The sequence below is a fragment of the Meles meles genome, chromosome 12 (genome assembly GCF_922984935.1).
Source record: "Meles meles chromosome 12, mMelMel3.1 paternal haplotype, whole genome shotgun sequence".
NCBI lineage: Eukaryota > Metazoa > Chordata > Mammalia > Carnivora > Mustelidae > Meles > Meles meles.
In genome coordinates, this window is record NC_060077.1 from 34,379,694 (window position 1) to 34,403,657 (window position 23,964).

Consider the following 23,964-nt stretch of genomic DNA (forward strand, 5'->3'; position numbering starts at 1 on the left):
TTGGACACAAATATTCCCCCTTTACTCTAAAGGCAATAGTTCCTATTTCTGTAAATTGTTACTTATGTAAATTGTGGCTTATTAAACTTGGAATTTTTTTTCTCCTGTATAATTAGTAAGATTAGGTGATTAATACCAAGGTATTAATACAAAGGAGCAAGGAAACCATCATTTGCATGATTTCATACTTTTCTTATTGTTTTCAAATAGACTCTTCTATAACTGCTCTGTAGCTTACACAGGAAAGAAATTGAATAAATTAATTAAAAACAGATCAGCAATCTGTATTTTTTTAAAAATATTTTATTTATTTGACAGAGAGAGATCACAAGTAGGCAGAGAGGCAGGCAGAGAGAGAGGAGGAAGCAGAGCAGAGAGCCCGATGTGGGGCTCGATCCCAGGACCCTGGGATCATGACTTGAGCCGAAGGCAGAGGCTTTAACCCACTGAGCCACCCAGGCGCCCCAGCAATCTGTATTTGTGACATGGGCCTGGGGTTTCATAGTATGGGCCAGGAGGTACGGCCTTGAATAAGGACTGCCAGGAAGTGTTAGAGGAGGCCACTGCTGTTCTTAACAGAGGCCATGATGACCAGACCTGACTTGACCTTGGGTAGGGAAGGGATGGGAGGAGAGCAGAATGCTCAGTGGGAAGGAGCTGGCAAAAGAATTGAAGGAGATTGTGAAACTTCCTTAAAATGTCTACTCAAAGAGCTAGTTACGTTTCTTGTTTTAAATTTCTTTGTTCTGGAAGGGACACAGGCCCGTTTAAGAATGGGAGATGGAGAGAATTCTGTAACCCATGACAAGCTGTAAAAGGTTGCTAAGGAGATTCCTTTGAGAAGGAGCAGTATTTAAATGATCTGTTATTGAACCCTGACTTCTAAAAGCAGGAAATGAAAGGCAGAGGGTGCTTTATTTCACTCCTTTAACATTTTAGGAAACAAGTAAAGCAAGATTCTTTCCTTAAACACAGAAATCATTTGGTGTGGATAAAATTAATTTATGTGGTGTTAACATTTTGGCTGTAAATGAAGTACTGGGCATTGAAAAAAGTGCATAAATCATTAAGTTACAGCTGATGAACTTTTACAGATAGGGATAACATTGTGTTTTAATGCCATTTAAGTATAATTTATTATTATGTCTTTGAAAAATGTCATCTTAAAAAATTCTAATTTCACATGAAATCCAAGTTATAATTTCAAAGCATCACAGAGATTTTATTTAGTTTCTGCCTTTAATTGCATGGAGTGTTCTATCTTCTTTCCCAGCCTCCTGTTACTTAAACAAAAACCAAGGAAAGAAATTCTTTCATGGAGGAAGGAGCCATTCTGTTTAGAACTGTTTAGAGCAGCGCCACCCAGTAGAAATATAGTGGAATATATGCAATTTATCTTTTTTAAAAAGATTTTTAAATTTTTTTTATTTTAAATTTTAAATTTTTATTTAAAATTTTATTTTAAATATTTATTTATTTATTTAGAGAGAATGAATTGGGGGGAAGGGACAAAGGCAAAAGCAGAGGGAGAAGGAAAAACAGGCTCCTTACTGAATGGAGAGCCTGATGCAGGGCTCGATCGGAGGTCCCTTTGCTCTTGACCTAAGTCAAAGGCAGCCACTTAACTGACTGAGCCACCCAGGCGCTCTGGAATATATGCAGTTAAGTGTTTCTAATAGCCACATTAAAAAGGGAAAAGAAACAGGTGAAATTAATTTTCATAATTTATTTTATCTAACCCAGTATATCTAAAACATTATCATGTCAGCATGTGATCGGTATGAAAATTATATATGTATACGGTCTGGTGATGTAAGAGGCAAAGCCAGAGAACTTTGAGGAGGAAGGAAGAGAGGGAGAGAGAGAGAGAATGTGTTAGGAAGCATCAGGACATCCCCAATTTTAGTTCCAGTGATATGAAGATTATCACAGAAAGAACAGCCAGGACCAACATTGCCATCTGAGGAGATTCATATTTGGGTTAGAGCAAGAAGGTGATGGGGATAATTCAGAGAAGATGAAGACACAGAGAGGACTGTTGGTTCTGGAGGGCACAATGGAAGGGATTCAGGAGTTGGCGGGGGGGTGGGGTGGACCACAGGCCTAGAAGAGAGGAATGCAGAGTTGGGGAGATGGTCCATTATAATGTAAAACAAGTTATAAAACAGGAGGTACTGAGTGATCCAATATTTATAAAAAAATATGCAAAGGACAAATATAGTAAACTGTTAGCAGTGATTGCCTCTGGGATATATGTATATATGTTCTTTTACAGTACCTGTATTTTCTAAGACTTACAATGAGTATGTTTTGCTTTTGTAATAAGAAAACAATAAAAGAGACATCATGGGCGTATTTGTGTGGGGGAGGGTTCTCTGAGGTGAACAGCTCTAAAACTGGAAACACAATTTTGCTTTGTTACAAGTCACAAGTCACAAGTAATTTGTTAGCACTCTGCTCCGTTCCTGGGTCCAGTCCTGTCCCATGACTGAGCTAGATGAGGGCTGTGGGAGCCAGAGCCATTCTCCTTGCCTTAGGAGCCTGGCCACAATTCAAGAATGAGAGTTAGCTGATTCCCATAAAATTTAGTCTTTTTAGGGATCTCACTTTTCAGCCAGGATAGAAAAGTGAAATCAGGTTGATCCAGGAAGCATCAATTAAGGGGACTTGGAAGAAATGCAGGCTGTAAGGGAAAGTTAGCAGTTAACAGCCATTCTGAAAAAGATGAACTGGTATTGCTTTTAAAGCCTTTCCATGAATATTGTTGAATTAGCACAATCCATTTTCAAGAAACAGGACCTTGTGATTGTCACAAGTTACTCAGGCAATTAGAAACTAGGAAATTTACTCTTGTGTAAGCCACTTCATGAGTCACAGTTGAAGTGTGGTAGTGGAGCTGTCAGAGCCAGTGTTGTCCTTGTAGCAGATGACTGCTGAGATAATTGAAATATTTTCTGAAATCTGTTTACCTTGAGCTAAGTAAAAAGCACGTTGCGTGTCCTAACAAAATTATCTTCTATTCCATTGTTCAGCAGGTGTGAGGGTAAGTCAGCTTTTTAATTATGTGTATAGTACTAATAAAAGGGAACATTAGATTGTTAATTATAAAAATCAGGTAATTAAAGAGAAAAAATAAGTTACTGGTTTTAGTAAGGCAAGCAGCCCTGGAAACAAGCTAGACCAGGAGAGTAGCCCTGAGCTAGGCAGGTACATAAACACCCCTTTTCTTCCCTCTCACCCTTCCATAAACATTAAATTTGCCATCTTAGCCAATTTCAAGTATACAGCTCAGTAGTGTTAAGTATATCCACGTTGTTTTACAGCAAATTTCTGGATTCTTTTCAGCTTGCAAAACGGAAAGTCTCTTCCTGTCAAACAACTCCCCACTCCTCCTCCTGACCCAGCCCCTGGCATCCACCATTCTGTTTTCTGTCTCTGTGAATTTGACTACTCATCTGGAGATGCTCATCTTCCTTTGAGCATGACTATGTCTCAGAAACATTTAAAAAGTTTTATCTCCATTTTTTGGAGTGTATTTGTGGAATGATGGTCTCAAAGTGTAAAGTCATAGTACCACATGACTGAGAAGTTATCCTTCACTGACTGTTTACTAAGAATGAATGGATAGGGGAGCGGGGCAGAGAAGGGAGTGTCTCAACTCAATAGAAATAGTTTTGCGTCTAGTATGTAAAATTCTAGAGAGAATAATAAAAATAAAAACTTAACATCGAGCATCTGGGATCATTGCTTGGAAAAGATTTCCTTGCCAAAAGGGCCAAGCAAAGCCTTTTAGGGATGTGTATCAGTTATGAAACAGAATGAAACTAAACGTCTAATCTGTTTTTCACTGCTATTTCCTTTCTAACTAAAGAAAGGAAGGGATTTTTATCTTTGATGTTGCTATCTGTGTGTTAGGATCTTTTCAATTGCAAGTAGCAAAAAGCTCAACCTTTCATGTTTATATGTATTTGTATGTGTGTGTATGTGTGTGTGTTTACAGAAACATTAATACACATTGGGAAAGAGCCTGGAAGCAGTAGGGAAACCCCTGTAACACCAAGCACACCTAGCCATCCAGATCTTGGTTTCTGAATTGCCTTCCCCACTAAAAATAGCCAACTTTCCTTGGAGAAATGGCTGATTCCAGGGCTGGAACAGGAAGTACAAGATGAGCAGAGGACTCCTTGGTAGATCAGGAACAAAGATGTACACAAAGCATTGTGAGGGAGTGTGTCCATACAGAGGGATACAATTTGCCAATAAAAGGGAACAAAATACTTACACATGCCACAACATGGATGAACCTCAAAAACATGCCTTGTGAACAAGATCTACACCCAAAAGACTGCATCTTATGTGACTTCCTTTATGTGAAATGTCCAGAAAAGGAAATCTGTAGAAACAGAAAATACATGATTGGTTTCTTGGAGCTGGGAGTTGGAAGGGGAATGACGGCAAAGGGGCACGGAGTTTATTTCAAATTGGCATTTGAAAATTTGGTTGTGGTGATGGTTGTGCAATTTTGTAAATTTACGAAAAAAACCACTGAACTGTATACTTTAGGTGAATCTTATGGTAAAGAAATTATACCTTCATAAGGCAGGTTAAAAAAGTTTGGAATTTGTCACAAGGACTCAGGAGTTAGCTTGAAGAAGCTACCACTGGCCAAATGTGGGAATATTTGAGCATAAGAATAAATACTGACAATGGTATGTTATAGTATAAAATAATCCATGAGGTTTTGACATATAAATAAATACATTAAAAAATAAATGGCATCTTCCTAGGAACATTGGCAAAGGCAAGGGAAACAAGGGCAAAAATGAACTATTGGGATTTCATCAAGATAAAAGCTTTTGCACAGCAAAGGAAACAGTTAACAAGACCAAAAGACAACTGACAGGATGGGAGAAGATATTTGCAAACGACATATCAGATAAAGGGCTAGTATCCAAAATCTATAAGGAACTTAGCAAACTCAACAAGCAAAGAACAAACAATCCAATCAAGAAATGGGCAGAGGACATGAACAGACATTTCTGCAAAGAAGACATCCAGATGGCCAATAGACACATGAAAAAGTGCTCCACGTCACTCGGCATCAGGGAAATACAAATCAAAACCACAATATCACCTCACACCAGTCAGAATGGCTAAAATTAACAAGTCAGGAAATGACAGATGCTGGCGAGGATGCGGAGAAAGGGGAACCCTCCTACACTGTTGGTGGGAATGCAAGCTGGTGCAACCACTCTGGAAAACTTCATGGAGGTTCCTCAAAATGTTGAAAATAGAACTACCCTATGACCCAGCAATTGCACTACTGGGTATTTACCCTAAAGATACAAACATAGTGATCCGAAGGGGCACGTGTACCCGAATGTTTATAGCAGCAATGTCTACAATAGCCAAACTATGGAAAGAACCTAGATGTCCATCAACAGATGAATGGATAAAGAAGATGTGGTATATATACACAATGGAATACTATGCAGCCATCAAAAGAAATGAAATCTTGCCATTTGCGACGACGTGGATGGAACTAGAGGGTATCATGCTTAGTGAAATAAGTCAATCAGAGAAAGACAACTATCATATGATCTCCCTGATATGAGGACGTAGAGATGCAACATGGGGGGTCAGGGGGATAGGAGAAGAATAAATGAAACAAGATGGGATTGGGAGGGAGACAAACCATAAATGACTCTTAATCTCACAAAACTAACTGGGGGTTGCTGGGGGGAGGTGGGGTTGGGAGAGGGGGAGGGGGTTATGGACATTGGGGAGGGTATGTGCTATTGTGAGTGCTGTGAAGTGTGTAAACCTGGTGATTCACAGACCTGTACCCCTGGGGATAAAAATACATTATACGTTTACTAAAAAAGAAAAAAAAAAAGAAAGGATGAATACCCAACTCTTGTAGCAACATGGACGGGACTGGAAGTGATTATGCTGAGTGAAATAAGTCAAGCAGAGAGAGTCAAGTATCATATGGTTTCACTTATTTGTGGAGCATAACAAATGACATGGAAGACATTGGGAGATGGAGAGGAGAAGGAAGTTGAGGGAAATTGGAAGGGGAGGCAAACCATAAGAGACTATGGACTCTGAAAGACAACCTGAGGGTTTTGAAGGAGCGGGGGGGTGGGAGGTTGGGGGAACCAGGTGGTGGGTAATAGGGAGGGCACGTATTGCATGGAGCACTGGGTGTTGTGCAAAAACAATGAATACTGTTACGCTGAAAAAATAAATAAATTTAATAAAAAAAAAAAAAGAGATACAGATGGCAATTAAACCTAGCAAAAGATACTCAATATCGTTATTCACTAGAGAAATGCATATTAAAACCCCAATGAGATAAAAATAAATAAATGGCAGAGAAGGGAAAGTTCTTTATACCAGATTCCTAACTAATAAATGTAGAAGAAACGATGGATAAAACATCATCATTTTCTAAACATCATAGTAATATTTGGCTTAGGCAGGAGTCATCAGTGGTTATTAAAACTAGTCAATGAAAATTTGATGAGGACTATGACGTTGACATAGTTTCAGAGGAGCTCTGTATCAGTTACATATTGATTTCAAATGGAGGAATGTATAATACAGTGAGGTAATCTGGCTGAACCTCCTTAACTGATTGTATTCATTTTCTATCTCTGTGCAATAGTGTCGAGAGAATTATTGCCATGAATTTAGTCATTTACTTTATTTTTATTTTTTAAAGATTTATTTATTTTGGAGGGAGAGAGAGAGTGTGTGTACATGTGCAGGGGGGAGGGGCAGAAGGAGAGGGAAAGAGAGGATCTTAGGCAGGCTTCACACCCAACAAGGAGCCCAGCGTGGGACTTGATCTTAGGACTCTGAGATCATGACCTGAGCCAAAATCAAGAGTTGGATGTTTAACCTATTAAGGCATGCCAGGGTCCCTAAATTTAGCCATTTAAAACAATCACACATTTATTATATCACAGTTTCTGTGAGTCAGAAATTTGGGCATGGCTTTGCTGGGTCCTCTGCTCAGGGCCCAGTAAGACTTTAATTCAGGTGTCAGCCAAGGCTCAGTTACCTGGAGACTCCAGTTGCAGAAGGCCCACTTCCTGCATATGTGCTTGTTGGCCGCACCTAGGTCCTTGTGGTTATAGGACTGACAGCCTGATTTTCTTGCTGGCCATTGGCTGGAGGATGACCTCAACTCCTAGATGCTGCCTGCAGTTCCTCGCTGTGTGAATTCCCCAACTTGGGCCACTGGCTTCCTCATCGCCAGCAAGGGAGAGGGGGGTTCAGCAGGGTGGAAACTGTACCTTAGGTAACATAATCACATACTTGTAAAACACCCTGTCACCTTTGCTGTATTCTGGTGGTTAGAAGCAAGCCACAGGTTCTGCCCACACTTAAGAGGTGGGGGAGTCACACAGGGTATGAACACCAGGAGGTGGGGATCTCGGGGGCACCTCAGAGTCTGTCTGCTCTGGTGATCAAAGTTAGCATCGCTAGGATACACAGACCAACATCATGTGCCTTGTGCTGCACTGGAAGGGACACAGTATCACTTCTGAGGTATTCCTGCCAAGTATGTAGAACCTAGGCACACACGAGGCCAGCCAAAAATGTGGCCTAGACTCTTCAAAAGTGTCATTGTCATGGAAGACAAAGGCTGAAGAACTTTCTAGATTAAAGGAGATTAAAGAGACATGACAACAGGTGCAAACAGGTGATCCTGGGTTAGCAAAAATTGCTAAAAGGACATATTTTGGGGATAGTTGGTGAAATTTGAGTGTACACTGTGGATTAGATTGTATCAATGTTCAGTTTTCTGATTCTGATTACTGGTCATCTAACACATGTCTTTATTTTTAGAAAACAAATACTGTAATATTTAGAGAAGAGATGGGTATGATGTATATAATTTAGTCTCAAGTAATATCAAAAGATAATATGTATGTTTGCATGTGTGTGAGTGAGAACATAAGGACATGGGGCAGAATGTTAGCCATACATGACATCTTAGGACTATTTTTGAGAATTTTCTGTAAGTTTAAAATTATTTTGAAATGAAAAGTTCCAAAAAACTTAAACTATCTTCAGTTTCAAGGATGTGTATTGGACTAGAAGTCCAAGGGGTGGGCTTCAAGGACGGGTTTTATATAGCAGCTCAGCAATCTAATACCTAGGTTCTGTCTGTCTTTCTGGTCAACAGCCTACAGTGTGAGAGTCATCTGAAAGCTGGCTCTTCCTGAGGTTGTAGATGGTTGCCCATAAGGATCTGGGCTGCGTGGTTTCTCACTGGGTCCCTACGTCCCCTTGCCATTTAAGTCAGTTTAAGCTTTTTTGGACGTTTTCATTTTGACATAATTTTAAACATATACTAAAGTCTCAAGAACAATTTAATAAAGTCCTATATATCCTTTATCCACATTTCTTTTTTAAACATTTATTTGAAAGAGAGAGCACGCACAGGGGAAGGAACAGAGGAAGAGGGAGAAAGAATCTCTAGCAGACTCCTCACTGAGCACTGAGCCAGATGCAGGGCTTGATTTCATGACCTGAGTTGCAACCAAGAGTCTCATGCTCAACCGAATGAGCCCACCCAGGTGCCCCAACCTAGATTTATCCATTCAGGGAGACCATCACTCTCAGAAGTTTTCCAAGCAAATCTTTGTCTCTCGTTGACTCAAATATTGTGACCTGCCTATTCTTGGAGAAATATCTGATAATGGCTATGGGATTATAGTGTGTATTATTCCAGTGGTGTGTGATTGTGTAAAATGTATTACGTGTGTGTATCTTTTTCACTTAATTCATTATGAATATTTTGCCTGACATTAAATATTTGGTAATGTGTAATTATATGGCTTTAAGTTGTAAAATTTACCAGTCCTATGGAGTAGAAGATTAGGATTCCAGTTCTTTTGTATTATGAGTACTGCTTGGATAAACAAAGCAAATCTTATATTAGGAATCTGTCATAAGGAAATATTCAGAGATGTGGAATAGCTAGATCAAAGGGTATACACATATTTTAAGACTTGACATATTTCCAAATTGTCTACCCAAAAGATTGTGCCAATTTAGGATCTTACCAATGATGCCAATTTATGTTCAGTTCCCTGAACATTCAGTGATATTGAATATCAACATTTAAAAATACTTTTCCAGGGGTACCTGGGTGGCTCAGTCGGTTAGGCATCTAACTCTTATCTCGGCTTGGATCATGGTCTCAGACCCTGTGTCGGATTCTGCGTTCAGAGTGGAGTCTGCTTGAGATTCTCTACCTCTCCCCTCTTTTGCTTGCACTCTTGCTCTCTCTCTCTCTCTCTGAAATAAATGATCTTTAAAAAAAAAAAAAGTATTTTTCCAAGTGGATAGACAAAAGATGACATCTCATTAAAAAATAAGCCCCAATCTGTTAGTGCAATTGAAACTTTTAAGGACAACAAAAACCATATTTTTGGTTATATGTATTGTTTTGGTGAGTTGTATATTCATGTCCTTTTCTTGTTTTTCTTTGTGATATTCATCTTCTTATTGGTTAAGAGCCCATTATTTAGTATGTCTTATCTCTTTGTTATGTTGAATATGTCAGCAATGTTTATAATCAGTTCCTTGACCTTTTTACATTATGTATTGTACTTTTGATTCTACAGAATTTTAAAAATGGATTCTTCTTTGCTCTAAAACATGAGAGTTTTCCCATGCTATTGGCAGATAAATTTTCACATATTTCCCAGTACTTTAAAAAATAAATATATTTAAGTGTTTACATGAAAATTTGGGGATGATTCAATGTGAAGGATATTATTTTATTTTTTTAAGACATTACCTAATGATTTTTCTACTTTTCTTCACTGATTGGAAATAGAAAGTTTATCTACTATATCTTTATACATACTAAGGTTAATTTATGGGCTTATTTTTGTTATTGCCCATTGATCATAAAGGACTAACCTTACTTTAGTGGCATCTATTTACATATAAATTACGATAATTTAAAACTATATATTTTTCACTAAAACAGATTTTATTGATAACATATAATAACGGCATTTAAAAAGCTTATACTATTTAAACTTGTTAAATTGCTCATTTGACTTGATGAAGTTTCATTGTTATTTAAGGAAAAAAAACCCCACATGAATGGTAATTTTTTTTGTTTTGTTTTTGAGAGATATTGAGTGGGGTGGCGGGGACAGCGAGGGAGAGGGAGAATCTTAAACAGGCTCCACACTCAGTGAGGAGCCTGACATGGGCCTCTATCTCACTACCCTGAGATCATGAACTGAGTCAAAATCAAGAGTTGGACACTTAACTGACTATGCCATCCTAGGTGCCCCAGTAGTAATTTATGTTAAAGATATTAGAACAAATACAGCCTGGGAGCAAGTGGTGAAAGAAGAGTACTCTTCTCCTCTTTATGGTCATTAAAATGTAATTTGCATTTTATATGCTCTCTAAAGTATATCTTAGCAGAATTCATATTACTGCTTTTAATAAAGAACCAAAAATTTGGAGTATTCTAGGAAGAATTATTGCTTCTGACATAATTTGCAAGGCATTTTAGGTTTGAGATATCTTATAAATATTGTTCAATTCTTATTTTTTAAAGATTTATTTATTTATTTTAATTGGCAGGGTGAAGGGACAAGAGGGAGAGGAAGAGAGAGTCTCAAGCAGACTCTATGCTGAGCATGGAGCCTGATTCGGGGCTTGATCCCACGATGCTGGATCACGATCTGAGCCGAAACCAAGAGTTGGACTCTTGACTGACTCTGCCACCCAGATGTTCTCCCTCAATTCTAATTAAAAATTAAATGTATTTATTTAGGGAGACATAATTATACCAAGTGAATATAAGAAAAAATGTTGAGGTGCCTGGGTGGCTCAGATGGTTCATGGGATCAGGTCATGATCCCAGAGTCCCAGGATCAAGTTCCATATCAGGCTCCCTGCTCAGCCAGGAGTCTGCTTCTCTCTCTGGCCCTCCCTCCTCTCATGCTCTCTCTCACTCTCTCTTTCTCTCTCTCAAATAAATACAAACTAAAAAAAGAAGAAAAAGAAAAAATGTTAGGAGCAAATGATATAGATCATACTTCATTTTCTTATTTTATACCATATATTTCACAGTTTCTAAATGGCAAAGATAATATACCCTTTAGTTTGGTGACTCAAGCTAATCTCTTCGATAAAAATCCAAAGTATGTGAAATCTCTGCTGCCTCTGCACATGCACCGCTGGCCAGCACAGCCCCAGCTAGCTCCTCACCCACATCTTCCCTCAAGTGTTGTTCAGATCTACCCAGATATGAGTGAATAGTACTGAGCTGGGGGCGGAGAAGGGGCCTACACATCAAGCTATGCAGTCATGTGGGCATCTGTGCCATTTGAGTCCACTCTTGTCTTCCTCCAGCCTGCATATTTAATTATGCCCTCTGGAAAGTAGAGCAAGGAAATTTAGCAGCTGTTTCAGTCAGGTAGGCAGATCTAAAAAAAAAAAAAAAAATAGTGGAGACCCTATCTACTCTGCTTTTTGTATACCTTTAGTGCAAGAGAAATTAGCTGTTGAGGTCATTACTATTTAATTTTCAGTAAATTATTACTATGCATAGTTTCCTTTTCTTTTTCCAGATACTCCTTTGGCAGTTGAACAATTTGGGAGGCCCTGGGATGAAACCATTCATTTGGCAAATGTTCAGAAGTGCCAGGCACAGAGATGCAGAGATAACAATAGAGTTTCCCCTTAGTTTTTGGCACCGTTTCAGCCTAGGAAAGCTGTTCTGGCTCCTACCTGTTTGTGTAAGTCTTCAAGGTCTTTCCACAGGGTTATAGCCCTACCCAGTCACTGCTCTCCCACTACAGACTCTTTGTGTCTCTGGGTGATAACTGGCTCACTGGGATTTCCTGCCCATCGGCTTTAGCCCTCTTTCATGCTTGCTCCAGACACAGGCCCAGACAGCGGCCTGGCTGCAGTGGGTGGGCTCTCTTTCAACTTGGGAGCTGTCAGTAAGCCAGGTGGTTGAGAATAACTGCGTGTGTGAGAGACAGACAGACAGACTAGAGCAGAGTTGCAAAACTGAAACGGTGGACAGAGGTTTTGAGGTAAATGAAGAAAATGGTATGTTTTGGTTATGTGAAGAAGCAAAGGAAGAAAGGCAGGAAGGCATTTGTTAAGATCTGTTACTGGCTAGAATAAAGGAATGGAGTGGTGAGGATGGGAGCAGGCTTTTGAGTGGGTTGCTCATTCTTACAGGTGAAGGGGAAACATGAAGAGGGTTAACGGGGCTGTGCACTGTTGCAGCTGTGGTATTGGGGGCTCATATCTACACTCATCTTCTTAAGGAACATGTAGTGAATTGTTGTAAAGACGACAACAAGTCGGGCGCCTGGGTGGCTCAGTGGGTTAAGCCTCTGCCTTCGGCTCAGGTCATGATCTCAGGGTCCTGGGATGGAGTCCCGCATCGGGCTCTGTGCTCGGCAGGGAGCCTGCTTCCTCCTCTCTCTCTCTGCCTGCCTCTCTGCCTACTTGTGATCTCTCTCTGCCAAATAAATAAATAAAATCTTAAAAAAAAAAAAGACGACAAGTCATGTCTCCCAACTATATATTCTGTGAGTTATCTGACACAATCATTTTAGTTATTAAGATTAGCCATGTGTGAACTAAACAGTGTTTTGAAATTAGGTCCAATGCCACAGTCATTACAAAATATGGATTTTATATGAGCCGTGATTTCTCTTTCTCATGAAATTTCACAGTGAATGTCCAAAATGGGTAATAACACAAATGTTAGTTGCTTATGTGATTTACACTATCTGGATTAACTTTGTAGGGAAAATATTTTTTCCTAAGTTTCTATCTAATAAAGGTTTAAATACCCAGAGTGGCCAGGTTGGTATTTTATATTTAATTGATCCCACTGCATTTAAGAGAAAATTGGAAGTAGTATGATGAAAAAGAAAAATACAATGTCTGAAATGAAAAGGTCAAAAATAAGTATAGGAAGTTAAACCAGCTGTTTCAAGGGTTGGTGGTGAATTTTTAAGGAGAGTGCAGATTCTTTCTTTCCTGGTTTTTATTTTGCCCTTCATGTATGTTTTCGTTCTTTACAAGATTGCTAATGTGGAACTTCCTCTTTTCTAGCTATTTGGCTTTCCTTGAAAGCTCCCTTTTTATATACAGCCCAACTTGACTGCATGTCTGCCCTTGACAACCCAGAGTACTAAAGAATGGGAAAGGACGATCTGATAATACATCCAGGCAGGTCATTGTGTAGTTCCAGCAACTGGTTCCTTGTAGAGCAGGTTTAGTACATCAGCTTTGCACTGTGAGCCTAGTTTTGTATAATTGGTGTAGTGTCTCTTCCAACCCACTCCACAACCCTCCCCACTTTTTTTTCTTGTGGCAAATAGGTCAAGGTGATGTGGGATAAATGTGACTCACTGGAGTAATAATGCAGGTATTAACGAGCAGGTTCTAGGACCTGAAGTGGTACTCTTGTTACACATTTCTGACATTTCCTTTCAAGCCTCTGTCCTCAGTACTTCACGGGACTTTCTCATATCTCTATTAGCATTTCCCTGTTTGTGTGTGTGTTGACTCCTCTTGACTGTGAGCCTTTTCAGAGCAAGGACTGTGTCTTATTTATCTTTGCATCCATATTTTGGTACCTGGTACAAAGCAGGCACTCAATAAAGGTTAGTCAGAAATTGATTAAAAAACAGAGACAGGGGGCGCCTGGGTGGCTCAGTGGGTTAAAGCCTCTGCCTTTGGCTCAGGTCATGATCCCAGGGTCCTGGGATCGAGCCCCACATCAGACTCTCTGCTTAGCAGGGAGCCTGCTTCCTCCTCTCTCTCTCTGCCTGCTCGTGATCTCTGTCTGTTAAATAAATAAAAATCTTAAAAAAAAAAAACAAAACCCCAAAAACAGAGACAGAACTCTAGATGTCTACCATTTGCCAGACCCTGTGATGAATGAGTCACATATGTAGTTTTTTGTTTTGTTTTGTTTTTAAATAACACTTGGCATTTTTGAAAAGGTTCTTATCTACTGGATTAACTTCTACAATAAGGAGGTGAAGTTAGGTAATCAGATAAATAAAAAAAGGAGAAGGAAAATCCCCTGCAAACCCCATTGCCCAGCAATAATAGCTGTTGGCATTTTGCAGTCTTATTGGATGTGTGTTTTTCATAAGAATTATATTACATGTGAACATACTGGCTTGTAACCTAATTTAATTGTTAATTATTTTTAAATTTTTAGTTGTTTTTAAAAGATTTTATTTATTTATTTGACAGAGAGAGAGAGCACAAGTAGGCAGAGTGGCAGGCAGAGGGAGAGGGAGAGGTAGGCTCCCTGCTGAGCAGAGAACCTAATGCAGGGCTGGATCCCAAGACCTTGGGATCATAACCTGAGCCAAAGGCAGACACTTAACCGACTGAACCATCCAGGTGCCCCGTAACCTAATTAAAAAAAATATTATTGAAGTATAATTGACATATAGTTTATGTTAGTTATGGGTGTACTACATACCAATTTGACCATTCTGTACATTACTCAATGGTCACCATGGTAAGTATAGTCACCATACAATGTTATTATATTATTGACCATATTCCTTACTCTGTTTTTCATCTCTGTGACTTGCTTATTTTATAACTGAAAGTTTGTACTTCTTAATCCCCTTTATCTATTTCACCCATTCCCCAACCAATTTCTCTTCCATCAACCACCAGTTTGTTCTCTTTATTTGAGTCTGTTTTTTTTCTTTTGTCTTTTTCTTCATTTGTTTTGTTTTTTAGATTTCACAGGTAAGTGAAATCATATGGCATTTGTCTTACTCTGATTTATTTCTCTCAGTGTAATAGCCTCTGGGCCCATCCATGTTGTCCCAGATGGCAAGATTCCATTCTTTTTTATGGCTGAGTAATACTCCATTGTGTATATATGCCATATCTTCTTTTTATATATATATTTTTTTTATTTTCTTACTAACATACAATGTATTATTAGCCCCAGAGATACAGGTCTGTGAATCACCAGGTTTACACACTTCACAGCACTCACCATAGCACATACCTTCCCCAATGCCCCTAACCCTACCACCCTCTCCACTCCACAGCAACCCTCAGTTTGTTTTGTGAGATTGAATCTATTATGGTTTGTCTCCCTCCCAATCCCATCTTGTTTCATTTATTCTTTTCCTACCCCCCAAACCCCTCATGTTGCCTCTCAGCTTCCTCATATCAGGGAGATCATATGATAATTGTCTTTTTTTGATTGACTTCTTTCACTAAGCATAATACCCTCTAGTTCCATCCACATCGTCGCAAATGACAAGATTTCATTTCTTTCAATGGCTGCGTAGTATTCCATTGTATATATATAGCACATCTTCTTTATCCATTCATCTGTTGATGGACATCTAGGTTCTTTCCATAGGTTGGCTATTGTGGACATTGCTGCTATAAACATCTGGGTGCACGTGCCCCTTCGGATCACTACATTTGTATCTTTAGGGTAAATACCCGGTAGTGCAATTGCTGGGTCGTAGGGTAGCTCTATTTTCAGCTTTTTGAGGAACCTCCATGCTGTTTTCCAGAGTGGTTGCACCAGCTTGCATCCCCACCAACAGTGTAGGAGGGTTCCCCTTTCTCCACATCCTCGCAAGTATCTGTCATTTCCTGACTCATTAATTTTAGCCATTCTGACTGGTGTGAGGTGATATCTCATTGTGGTTTTGATTTGTATTTCCCTGATGCCGAGTGACGTGGAGCACTTTTTCATGTGTCTGTTGGCCATCTGGATGTCTTCTTTGCACAAATGTCTGTTCATGTCCTCTGCCCATTTCTTGATTGGATTATTTGTTCTCTGGGTGTTGAGTTTGACAAGTCCTTTATAGATTCTGGATACTAGCCCTTTATCTTGATATGTCATTTGCAAATATCTTCTCCCATTCTGTCAGTTGTCTTTTGGTTTTGTTAACTGTTTCCTTTGCTGTGCAAAAGCTTTTGATCTTGATGAAGTCCCAATAGCTCATTTTTGCCCTTGCTTCCCTTGCCTTTGGCGATGTTCCTAGGAAGAAGTTGCTGCAGCTGAGGTTGAAGAGGTTGCTGCCTGTGTTCTCAAGGATTTTGATGATTCCTTTCTCACATTGAGGTCCTTCATCCATTTTGAGTCTATTTTCCTGTGTGGTGTAAGGAAATGGTCCAGTTTCATTTTTCTGCATGTGGCTGTCCAATTTTCCCAACACCATTTGTTGAAGAGACTCTTGTCCATTGGACATTTTTTCCTGCTTTGTCGAAGATTAGTTTACCATAGGGTTGAGGGTCTATTTCTAGGCTCTCTATTCTGTTCCATTGATCTATGTGTCTGTTTTGTGCCAGTACCATACTGTCTTGATGATGACAGCTTTGTAATAGAGCTTGAAGTCCGGAATTGTGATGCCACCAACTTTGGCTTTCTTTTTAAATATTTCTCTGGCTATTCGAGGTCTTTTCTGGTTCCATATAAATTTTAGGATTATTTGTTCCACTTCTTTGAAAAAAATGGATGGGATTTTGACAGGGTTTGCATTCAGTGTGTAAATTGCTTTAGGTAGCATAGACATTTTCACAGTATTTGTTCTTCCAATCCATGAGCATGGAACATTTTTCCATTTCTTTGTGTCTTCCTCAGTTTCTTTCATGAGTACTTTGTAGTTTTCTGAGTATAGGCTCTTTGCCTCTTGGGTTAGGTTTATTCCTAGGTATCTTATGATTTTGGGTACAATTATAAATGGGATTGACTCCTTAATTTCTCCTTCTTCTATCTTGTTGTTGGTGTAAAGAAATGTAGCTAATTTCTGTGCGTTGATTTTATATCCTGACACTTTTCTGAGTTCCTGTACAGTTCTAGCAGATTTGGAGTGGAGTCTTTTGGGTTTTCCACATATAGCATCATATCATCTGCAAAGAGTGAGAGTTTGACTTCTTTGCTGCTTCGGATACCTTAAATTTCTTTTTGTTGTCTGATTGCTGAGGCTAGGACTTCTAGTACTATGTTGAATAGCAGGGGTGATAATGGACATCCCTGCCATGTTCCTGACCTTAGCAGGAAACCTCTCAGTTTTTCTCCATTGACAATGATATTTGTGGTGGGTTTTTCATGGATGGCTTTGATGATATTGAGGTATGTGCCCTCTATCCCTGCACTTTGAAGAGTTTTGATCAGGAAGGGATACTGTACTTTGTCAAATGCTTTTTCAGCATCTATTCAGAGTATCATATGGTTCTTGTTCTTTCTTTCACTAATGTATTGTATCACATTGATTGATTTGCAGATGTTGAACCAAACTTGCAGCCCTGGAATAAATCCCACTTGATCGTGGTGAATAATCCTTTTAATGTACTGTTGGATCCTATTGGCTAGTATTTTGGTGAGAATTTTTGCATATGTGTTCATCAAGGATATTGGTCTTTAATTCTCTTTTTTGATGGGATCTTTGTCTGGTTTTGGGATCAAGGTGATTCTGGCCTCATGAAATGAGTTTGGAAGTTTTCCTTCCATTTTTATTTTTTGGAACAGTTTCAGGAGAATAGGAATTAGTTCTTCTTTAAATGTTTGGTAGAATTCCCCTGGGAAGCCTTCTGGCTGTGGGCTCTTGTTTATTGGGAGATTTTTGATGACTGCTTCAATTTCCTTACTGGTTATGGGTCTGTTCAGGTTTTCTATTTCTTCCTGGTTCATTGTGGTAGTTTATACATCTCTAGGAATGCATCTGTTTCTTCCAGATTGTCTAATTTGCTGGTGTATAGTTGCTCATAATACGTTCTTATAATTATTTGTATTTCTTTGGTGTTGGTTGGGATCTCTCCTCTTTCATTCATGATTTTATTGATTCGGGTCCTTTCTCTTTTCTTTTTGATAAGTCTGGCCAGGGGTTTATCAATCTTATTAATTCTTTCAAAGAACCAGCTCCTAGTTTCGTTGATTTATTCTGTTATTTCATTGATTTCTGATCTGATCTTTATTATTTCTCTTCTCCTGCTGGGTTTAGGCTTTTTTTGTTGTTCTTTCTCCAGTTCCTTTAGGTGTAGGGTTAGGTTGTGTATTTGAGACCTTTCTTGTTTCTTGAGAAAGGCTTGCATCACTATATATTTTCCTCTTAGGACTACTTTTGCTGTGTCCCACAGATTTTGAACTGTTGTGTTTTCATTATCATTTGTTTCCATGAATTTTTTCAATTCTTCTTTAATTTCCTCATTGACCCATTCATTCTTTAAAAGGATGCTGTTTAGTTTCCATGTATTTGGGTTCTTTCCAAATTTCCTCTTGTGATTGAGTTCTAACTTCAGAGCACTGTGGTCTGAAAATATGCAGGGAATGATCCCAGTCTTTTGATACTGGTTGAGACCTGATTTGTGACCCAGGATGTGATCTATTCTGGAGAATGTTCCATGTGCACTAGAGAAGAATGTGTATTCTGTTGCTTTGGGATGGAATGTTCTGAATATATCTGTGATGTCCATCGGGTCCAGTGTGTCATTTAAGGCCTTTATTTCCTTGTTGATCTTTTGCTTGGATGATCTGTCCATTTCAGTGAGGGGAGTGTTAAACTCCCCTACTATTATTGTATTTTTTTTTATGTGTTTCTTTGATTTTGTTATTAATTGGTTGATATAGTTGGCTGCTCCCACGTTAGGGGCATAGATATTTAAAATTGTTAGATCTTCTTGTTGGACAGACCCTTTGAGTAGGATATAGTGTCCTTCCTCATCTCTTATTATAGCCTTTGGCCTAAAATCTAATTGATCTGATATAAGGATTGCCACCCCAGATTTCTTTTGATGTCCATTAGCATGGTAAGTTGTTATATCTTCTTTATCTATTTATTTATTGATGGATGCTTAAGGGTTTGTAACCTAATTTTATCACCTAATTAGCTCAGTGCAATAATAGATGCTCAATAGATATTTTAATGAACATTTTCCATGTTATCAAATATTTTAAAGCATCATATTTTTTCAGGTTTCGTAGTATTTTTATTATACGGATATACTATAATTTACTGGTCCTTTATTGTTCAGTATTTAGGCTATGTATTTATTCACTTAAGAATTTTCTGGCTTCAGGGTGCCTGGGTGGCTTGGTGGGTTAAAGCCTCTGCCTTTGGCTCAGATCATGATCCCAGGGTCCTGGGATCAAGCCCTGCATCGGGCTCACTGCTCAGCAGGGAGCCTGCCTCGCTGCCTACGTTGTGATCTCTGTCTGTCAAATAAATAAATGAAACATTAAAAAAAAAAAAGAATTTTCTGGCTCCATCACTTTTCTCCTCCTATTCTTCACTTTGGTATTGTTGATTCACTATTGAGGTTTTGAAAACTTCATCTTCTCTTTAAGTTCAAACATTTATCATGACATTCCTTTTGCTTATAACACACTTCCATCTTTGTCTAGCTAATATACATTTTTCAGACTTAAGCTTAGTCATTCCTTCTTCTTGGAAGTTTTCCAAGATTGGAATAGTTGCCCCCCACAGTATGCTTCATAGGTGGAATTTTGTACTTATTCCTAGAACCACTCAGTCTGCTGTATTTTAAGTGCATGCTTTCTTAAGTGGATCTTCCAGTAGACTATAAACTCCTCAGGAAAGAGACTATGTCTTGTTCTCTGTTTTATATCCAAGCCCTATGTGCAGTGCTTGGTATATAGCAGGAACTTAGTATTTTTTTGGATGAATGGATGAATGCATGAAACATACCCCACTCTCCAATATGTATCATTAAGTGGTGATCTTTACCAATCTCATGTTTTTGATTTATCAGTTTAGCATAATAAATAATCTTTTATTTGTAAAGTGCTTATCATATGCAAAATACTTTCAAAACTATTATTTCATATTATTGTTGAATCACTATATTGTATACCTGAAACTAATATAACACTGTATGTTAACTGTAATGGAATAAAAAAAGAAAATCTATTATTTTGTATTGTTAAAGTTTGACTAATTTTTAATGTTTTACATTATCAAATGAATCAATCTGTTGGTTGAATACTATATTAGTCTTTATTGATAGTTAAGTGATAATTCTCATTGTCTATGTGACCTTAAATTTTCTAAGTAGATAAATTGCTCTCTAAGCAAATTTCAGTTAATAGAAGATATTTTCTGTTTATATTTTAAATCCATCTTAAGAAATAATTAACCATTAACTCTTTTTTTTAAAGTCTCCTTCCCAATCCCCAGTCATTAACTCTTATGAGAGTTTTGTAATTATGGTTGAAATTGATTTAAAACTATACATGAAGATAAATGATGGCTCGCTTTTTTTTTTTTTTTTTAAATAATCGGACTTTAATCAGGTAACAAGAAGAGTAACCATTCAACAGATCCTTGGACAGGGATCAGAGAACCTAATAGCACAAAGAAAATATAAGATAGTAGAAATGAATTCTCCACAGGTGTCTGTATTGTTATTAAGTGACAATTTCTTTTCCTTCTTTGATGGTACTGATAACTCTTTACAGCAGTGATTCCCTCTGGGACATAGCATATACTCAGGAGAGAGGGTGGTTTGCCCTCTCTCCATGCATCAGCAGTCACTTCCACCTTTGATGAGAGTGGTTGAAGACCAGGTATTGAGGGTGGACACAGGCTGGGAGCAGTGTTTTACAGGAAGTTCAAGTAGAACTCCATCAGAAAAAGTCATAGTGGAAGGGAAGGTGGGTTTTGGAGGCTGCGGATCAGTATTGTGGCCTCCTATTGATGAGTTGTGCGGAATTAGGCAGGTAGTTTATTTCACCTCTCTTCATCTTCATCTTCCTTTCTGTACAACAGTGATTGGATCAGCTGATCTTTGAGCTCACTTTTAGAAATGATCTCCTGATTTTTCTGATAATCAGACATCAGAGAGAGTCTTGTTCTTGAAAGAAGACATATATGAGTGAAAAGTGGGATTATTTATTTGTCTAAAATGTTATGTGGATTTAACAGGTTATTAATATCATGCATTTAAAGAGCCCTTCAAATGAATCTTCAAAAAGTATCTTCAGATTGCTGGCAGTTTTTCATTATCTCAGAAAAAGGAAATCCTGGAGAACTCTTTTCTATACTCAAGCTCTTGAATCTAGGACAGTGATCTCATCTGTCCTCATTGTTTTAAATATCATCTCGGTGCTGACGACTTACAACTTGATATCTGCAACGTGCACTGTTCTCCTGAAATTACCTGCCAATTTGCTGGTCCTCTGAGATAGCTAATGGGCATCTCACACTTAATTTGCCTAAAACTGAATTCCTGAAGCACTCTCCCCCCAAACCGCTATTGTTAAAGTCTTCCGTATCTTATCAAGACACAAACCTTGGAGTCATCCTTGATTTATAATACTCAACTATCAGTTTATTAGCAAATGCTTTTGGTTTAGCTTTCAGAATATAATTGGGAACTGAACTGCCCATTCCTCACCAGCCCTCCTTCCTACTGCCCTTTCTCCACCAGAGTCTGTGCCTAGTCAAGAGCTAGAGCATTTGTTTTTAAGTTATAAGTCATGCCTTTGTTACTCCTCCACTCACAACCTTCAGTGGCTCCCCACCTCCCTTAGAGTAAAGTCAGACTCTTTATAACAGTCAACAAAGTCCAATGTGATGTGCTCCAGTACTTCTCATTTCATACTGTCTCTCTTACTTTTTTTCCAGACAGTTGGCCACCTTACTGTTGACAGAACATTCCAGGTACACTCCCTCCTCAGAGCCTTTGCATGGACTGACCCCCCTGCCTCAAACACTCCGCAGATATTCAAACGCCTGCCCTCTTAACTCCTCCCAGTTGCTTCTATGTAACCATCTGGTTTAAGGTCTAACTTTACTGTCTGATTTAAAATTGCTATCTGCTTCCATTCCCCCTGCCCCCACTTCACACTTAATTTTCCTCCGTGGTACATAGCACCTTCTAACATACTGTAATTTACTTACTAATTTTGTTTATTGTCTGTCTCCCTTTTCTAGGACAGGGACTTTTGTGGTAGACAGGGACTTCTGTCTGTTGGGTTCACTGCCATATCAATGGCTTTGTAATATTTGGCAAATAACTTACAATCTCTTTTCCCATCTCTAAAAATAAAGATGATAATAAATGGTTATATTTTTTTATTAAGATTTTATTTATTTATTTGACAGACAGAGATCACAAGCAGGCAGAGAGGCAGGCAGAGAGAGAGGAAGGGAAGCAGGCTCCCCACCAAGGAGAGGGCCCGATGCAGGGCTCGATCCCAGCACCTTGGGATCATGACCCGAGACGAAGGCAGAGGCTTTACCCACTGAGCCACCCAGGTGCCCCAGTGGTTATATATTTTATAGATATTATTTTGGCTAGATATTTTTCAGTGAGTTTATATTTAGGCAGGTGAGATCATGAGAATTCTATAGCTCATTTCACAAACTATGAGCAATAACATATCCATATCAGAGGTTCTTGACTCAAGAAAGGGGACCCCTTGGCCAAGGAAGCTGCAGCCTTCCTTCCTGCCCTGCCTGTCCGCCTGTGTTGAGAATGACTTCATCGGCCGTTTTCCTGTCCTTTTCTCATTGCTGTTTTTTTTCCCTTTCTCTCTTTTATCCTTCCTCTCTCTCTCTCCCTCCCTCCTTCCCTTTCTTCCCTTTTCTTTCTTTCCAAGATGTTATTTATTTATTTGAGAGAGAGCGTGCACAAGCCAGAGGAACAGCAGGCAGAGGGAGAAGCAAAAGGGAGCCCAATGTAGAACTCGAGCGCTGGGATTATGACTGAGCTGAGGGCAGACTGAACTGACTGAGCCACCCAGGTGGCCCTCGGTGCTGCTTTTCATAGCTAGCTTTGGACCTCCACGTTGCTGGTGTGTCCTCCCACTTGGGGCTCAGAGGTTTACAGGGTAAGCATGGGACTGAGACCACTTTTACACTGAATTTTCAATTTAAATAGTCACTTGTGGCCTGCAGTTGGAACATTTTATAGCTTTTTTATAGAAAAAATTAATTTCTAGTTGTGAGACTGCATTGAAAGGGAACTTCAGAATGTAACCCATTAAAAAATTAGGAGATAACTTTTAGAATGGCATTTCAGTTGCTGTGTAGGGAAGATGTTGCGGAAAGAGGCAAGGTTAAAATATCCTCATAGCCCAGCTAATCCTGAGAGCATATTTACTATGTATTTAAGGCTTTAAAAAATGTAAGTCTGTGTTCTTTCTTGGTATATATTTGCTTTATAAAGATGAATTATGTCAGGACAATAGGCAAGTACTTATTTTGAGAACTTAATGTTATTGTTGCATTACACTACTCTGTGTAGCAGAAAGGTAATTTAATCCTTAAAAAATGTGTTCTCTGCTTCCCTGTTTTGACATAGATAAAAATGAGCATTGAGGTGGTGGCTGTGACTGGATTAGAACCAGAAGGAACTGGCATTTGGTTATTAGTAGCTGTCCTTGCCCTGACTTCTTAGGTTGTGCTTTTCTGTTTTTTTTTTTTTTTTTTTTTTTTTTTTTCAGTTTAGCACAGAAGCTTTTTACTTCAGAAATGATGAGGTGTGAACTATTCAGAATAAACTAGTTTCATGTAAGAGCAACTTTAGTAGCATGGGGGCTGAGGGAAACATTTCATGTATCCTGGCAGTTTGGGTGCCTTTTGTGCGCGTCTTGTTTGCGCGTGTTTGAGGGAAGGTTGTAGAAAGAGCAGGCCTGCCTTCTCTGCTGGAACCCCCAGAGGGTTAGGCTGCCTTCTGACCTCCTCGCTTGGCCCACCACCCTCGTGGTATGGTCTGTGGTCATGAGCGTCCCTGCTTTTAAACTTTCTGTTCCTGGCTTTCCTTCTGTTGCCTTTGACTCGGTGTGAATAGAGCTGTTCAGTGGTTATGTCCATGGCCTTTGAGGCAGACCAGAGTTTGAGTTCTGTTTCCATTGCTAACTTAATCTCTAATCATTTTATTTACTCTCAGCTGCTGCTTCTTTAGAATTGAGAA

The 23,964-nt window shown here is 38.9% G+C and overlaps 1 protein-coding gene across 7 annotated transcripts in view; it reads left to right on the forward strand.

The window, feature by feature from the left end:
• SPIRE1 (spire type actin nucleation factor 1) overlaps positions 1-23,964 on the forward strand; it is a 203,265-nt gene that overhangs the window by 42,049 nt on the left and 137,252 nt on the right. For 4 of the 7 annotated variants that reach the window (XM_046025412.1, XM_046025414.1, XM_046025415.1 and 1 more), the window contains exon 3: positions 21,672-21,707. The exons of the other annotated variants lie outside the window; for them this stretch is intronic. In XM_046025412.1, the coding sequence (XP_045881368.1) occupies positions 21,672-21,707 (36 nt within the window). The remainder of the gene's footprint in view (positions 1-21,671; positions 21,708-23,964) is intronic. 7 annotated transcript variants of the gene reach the window in all.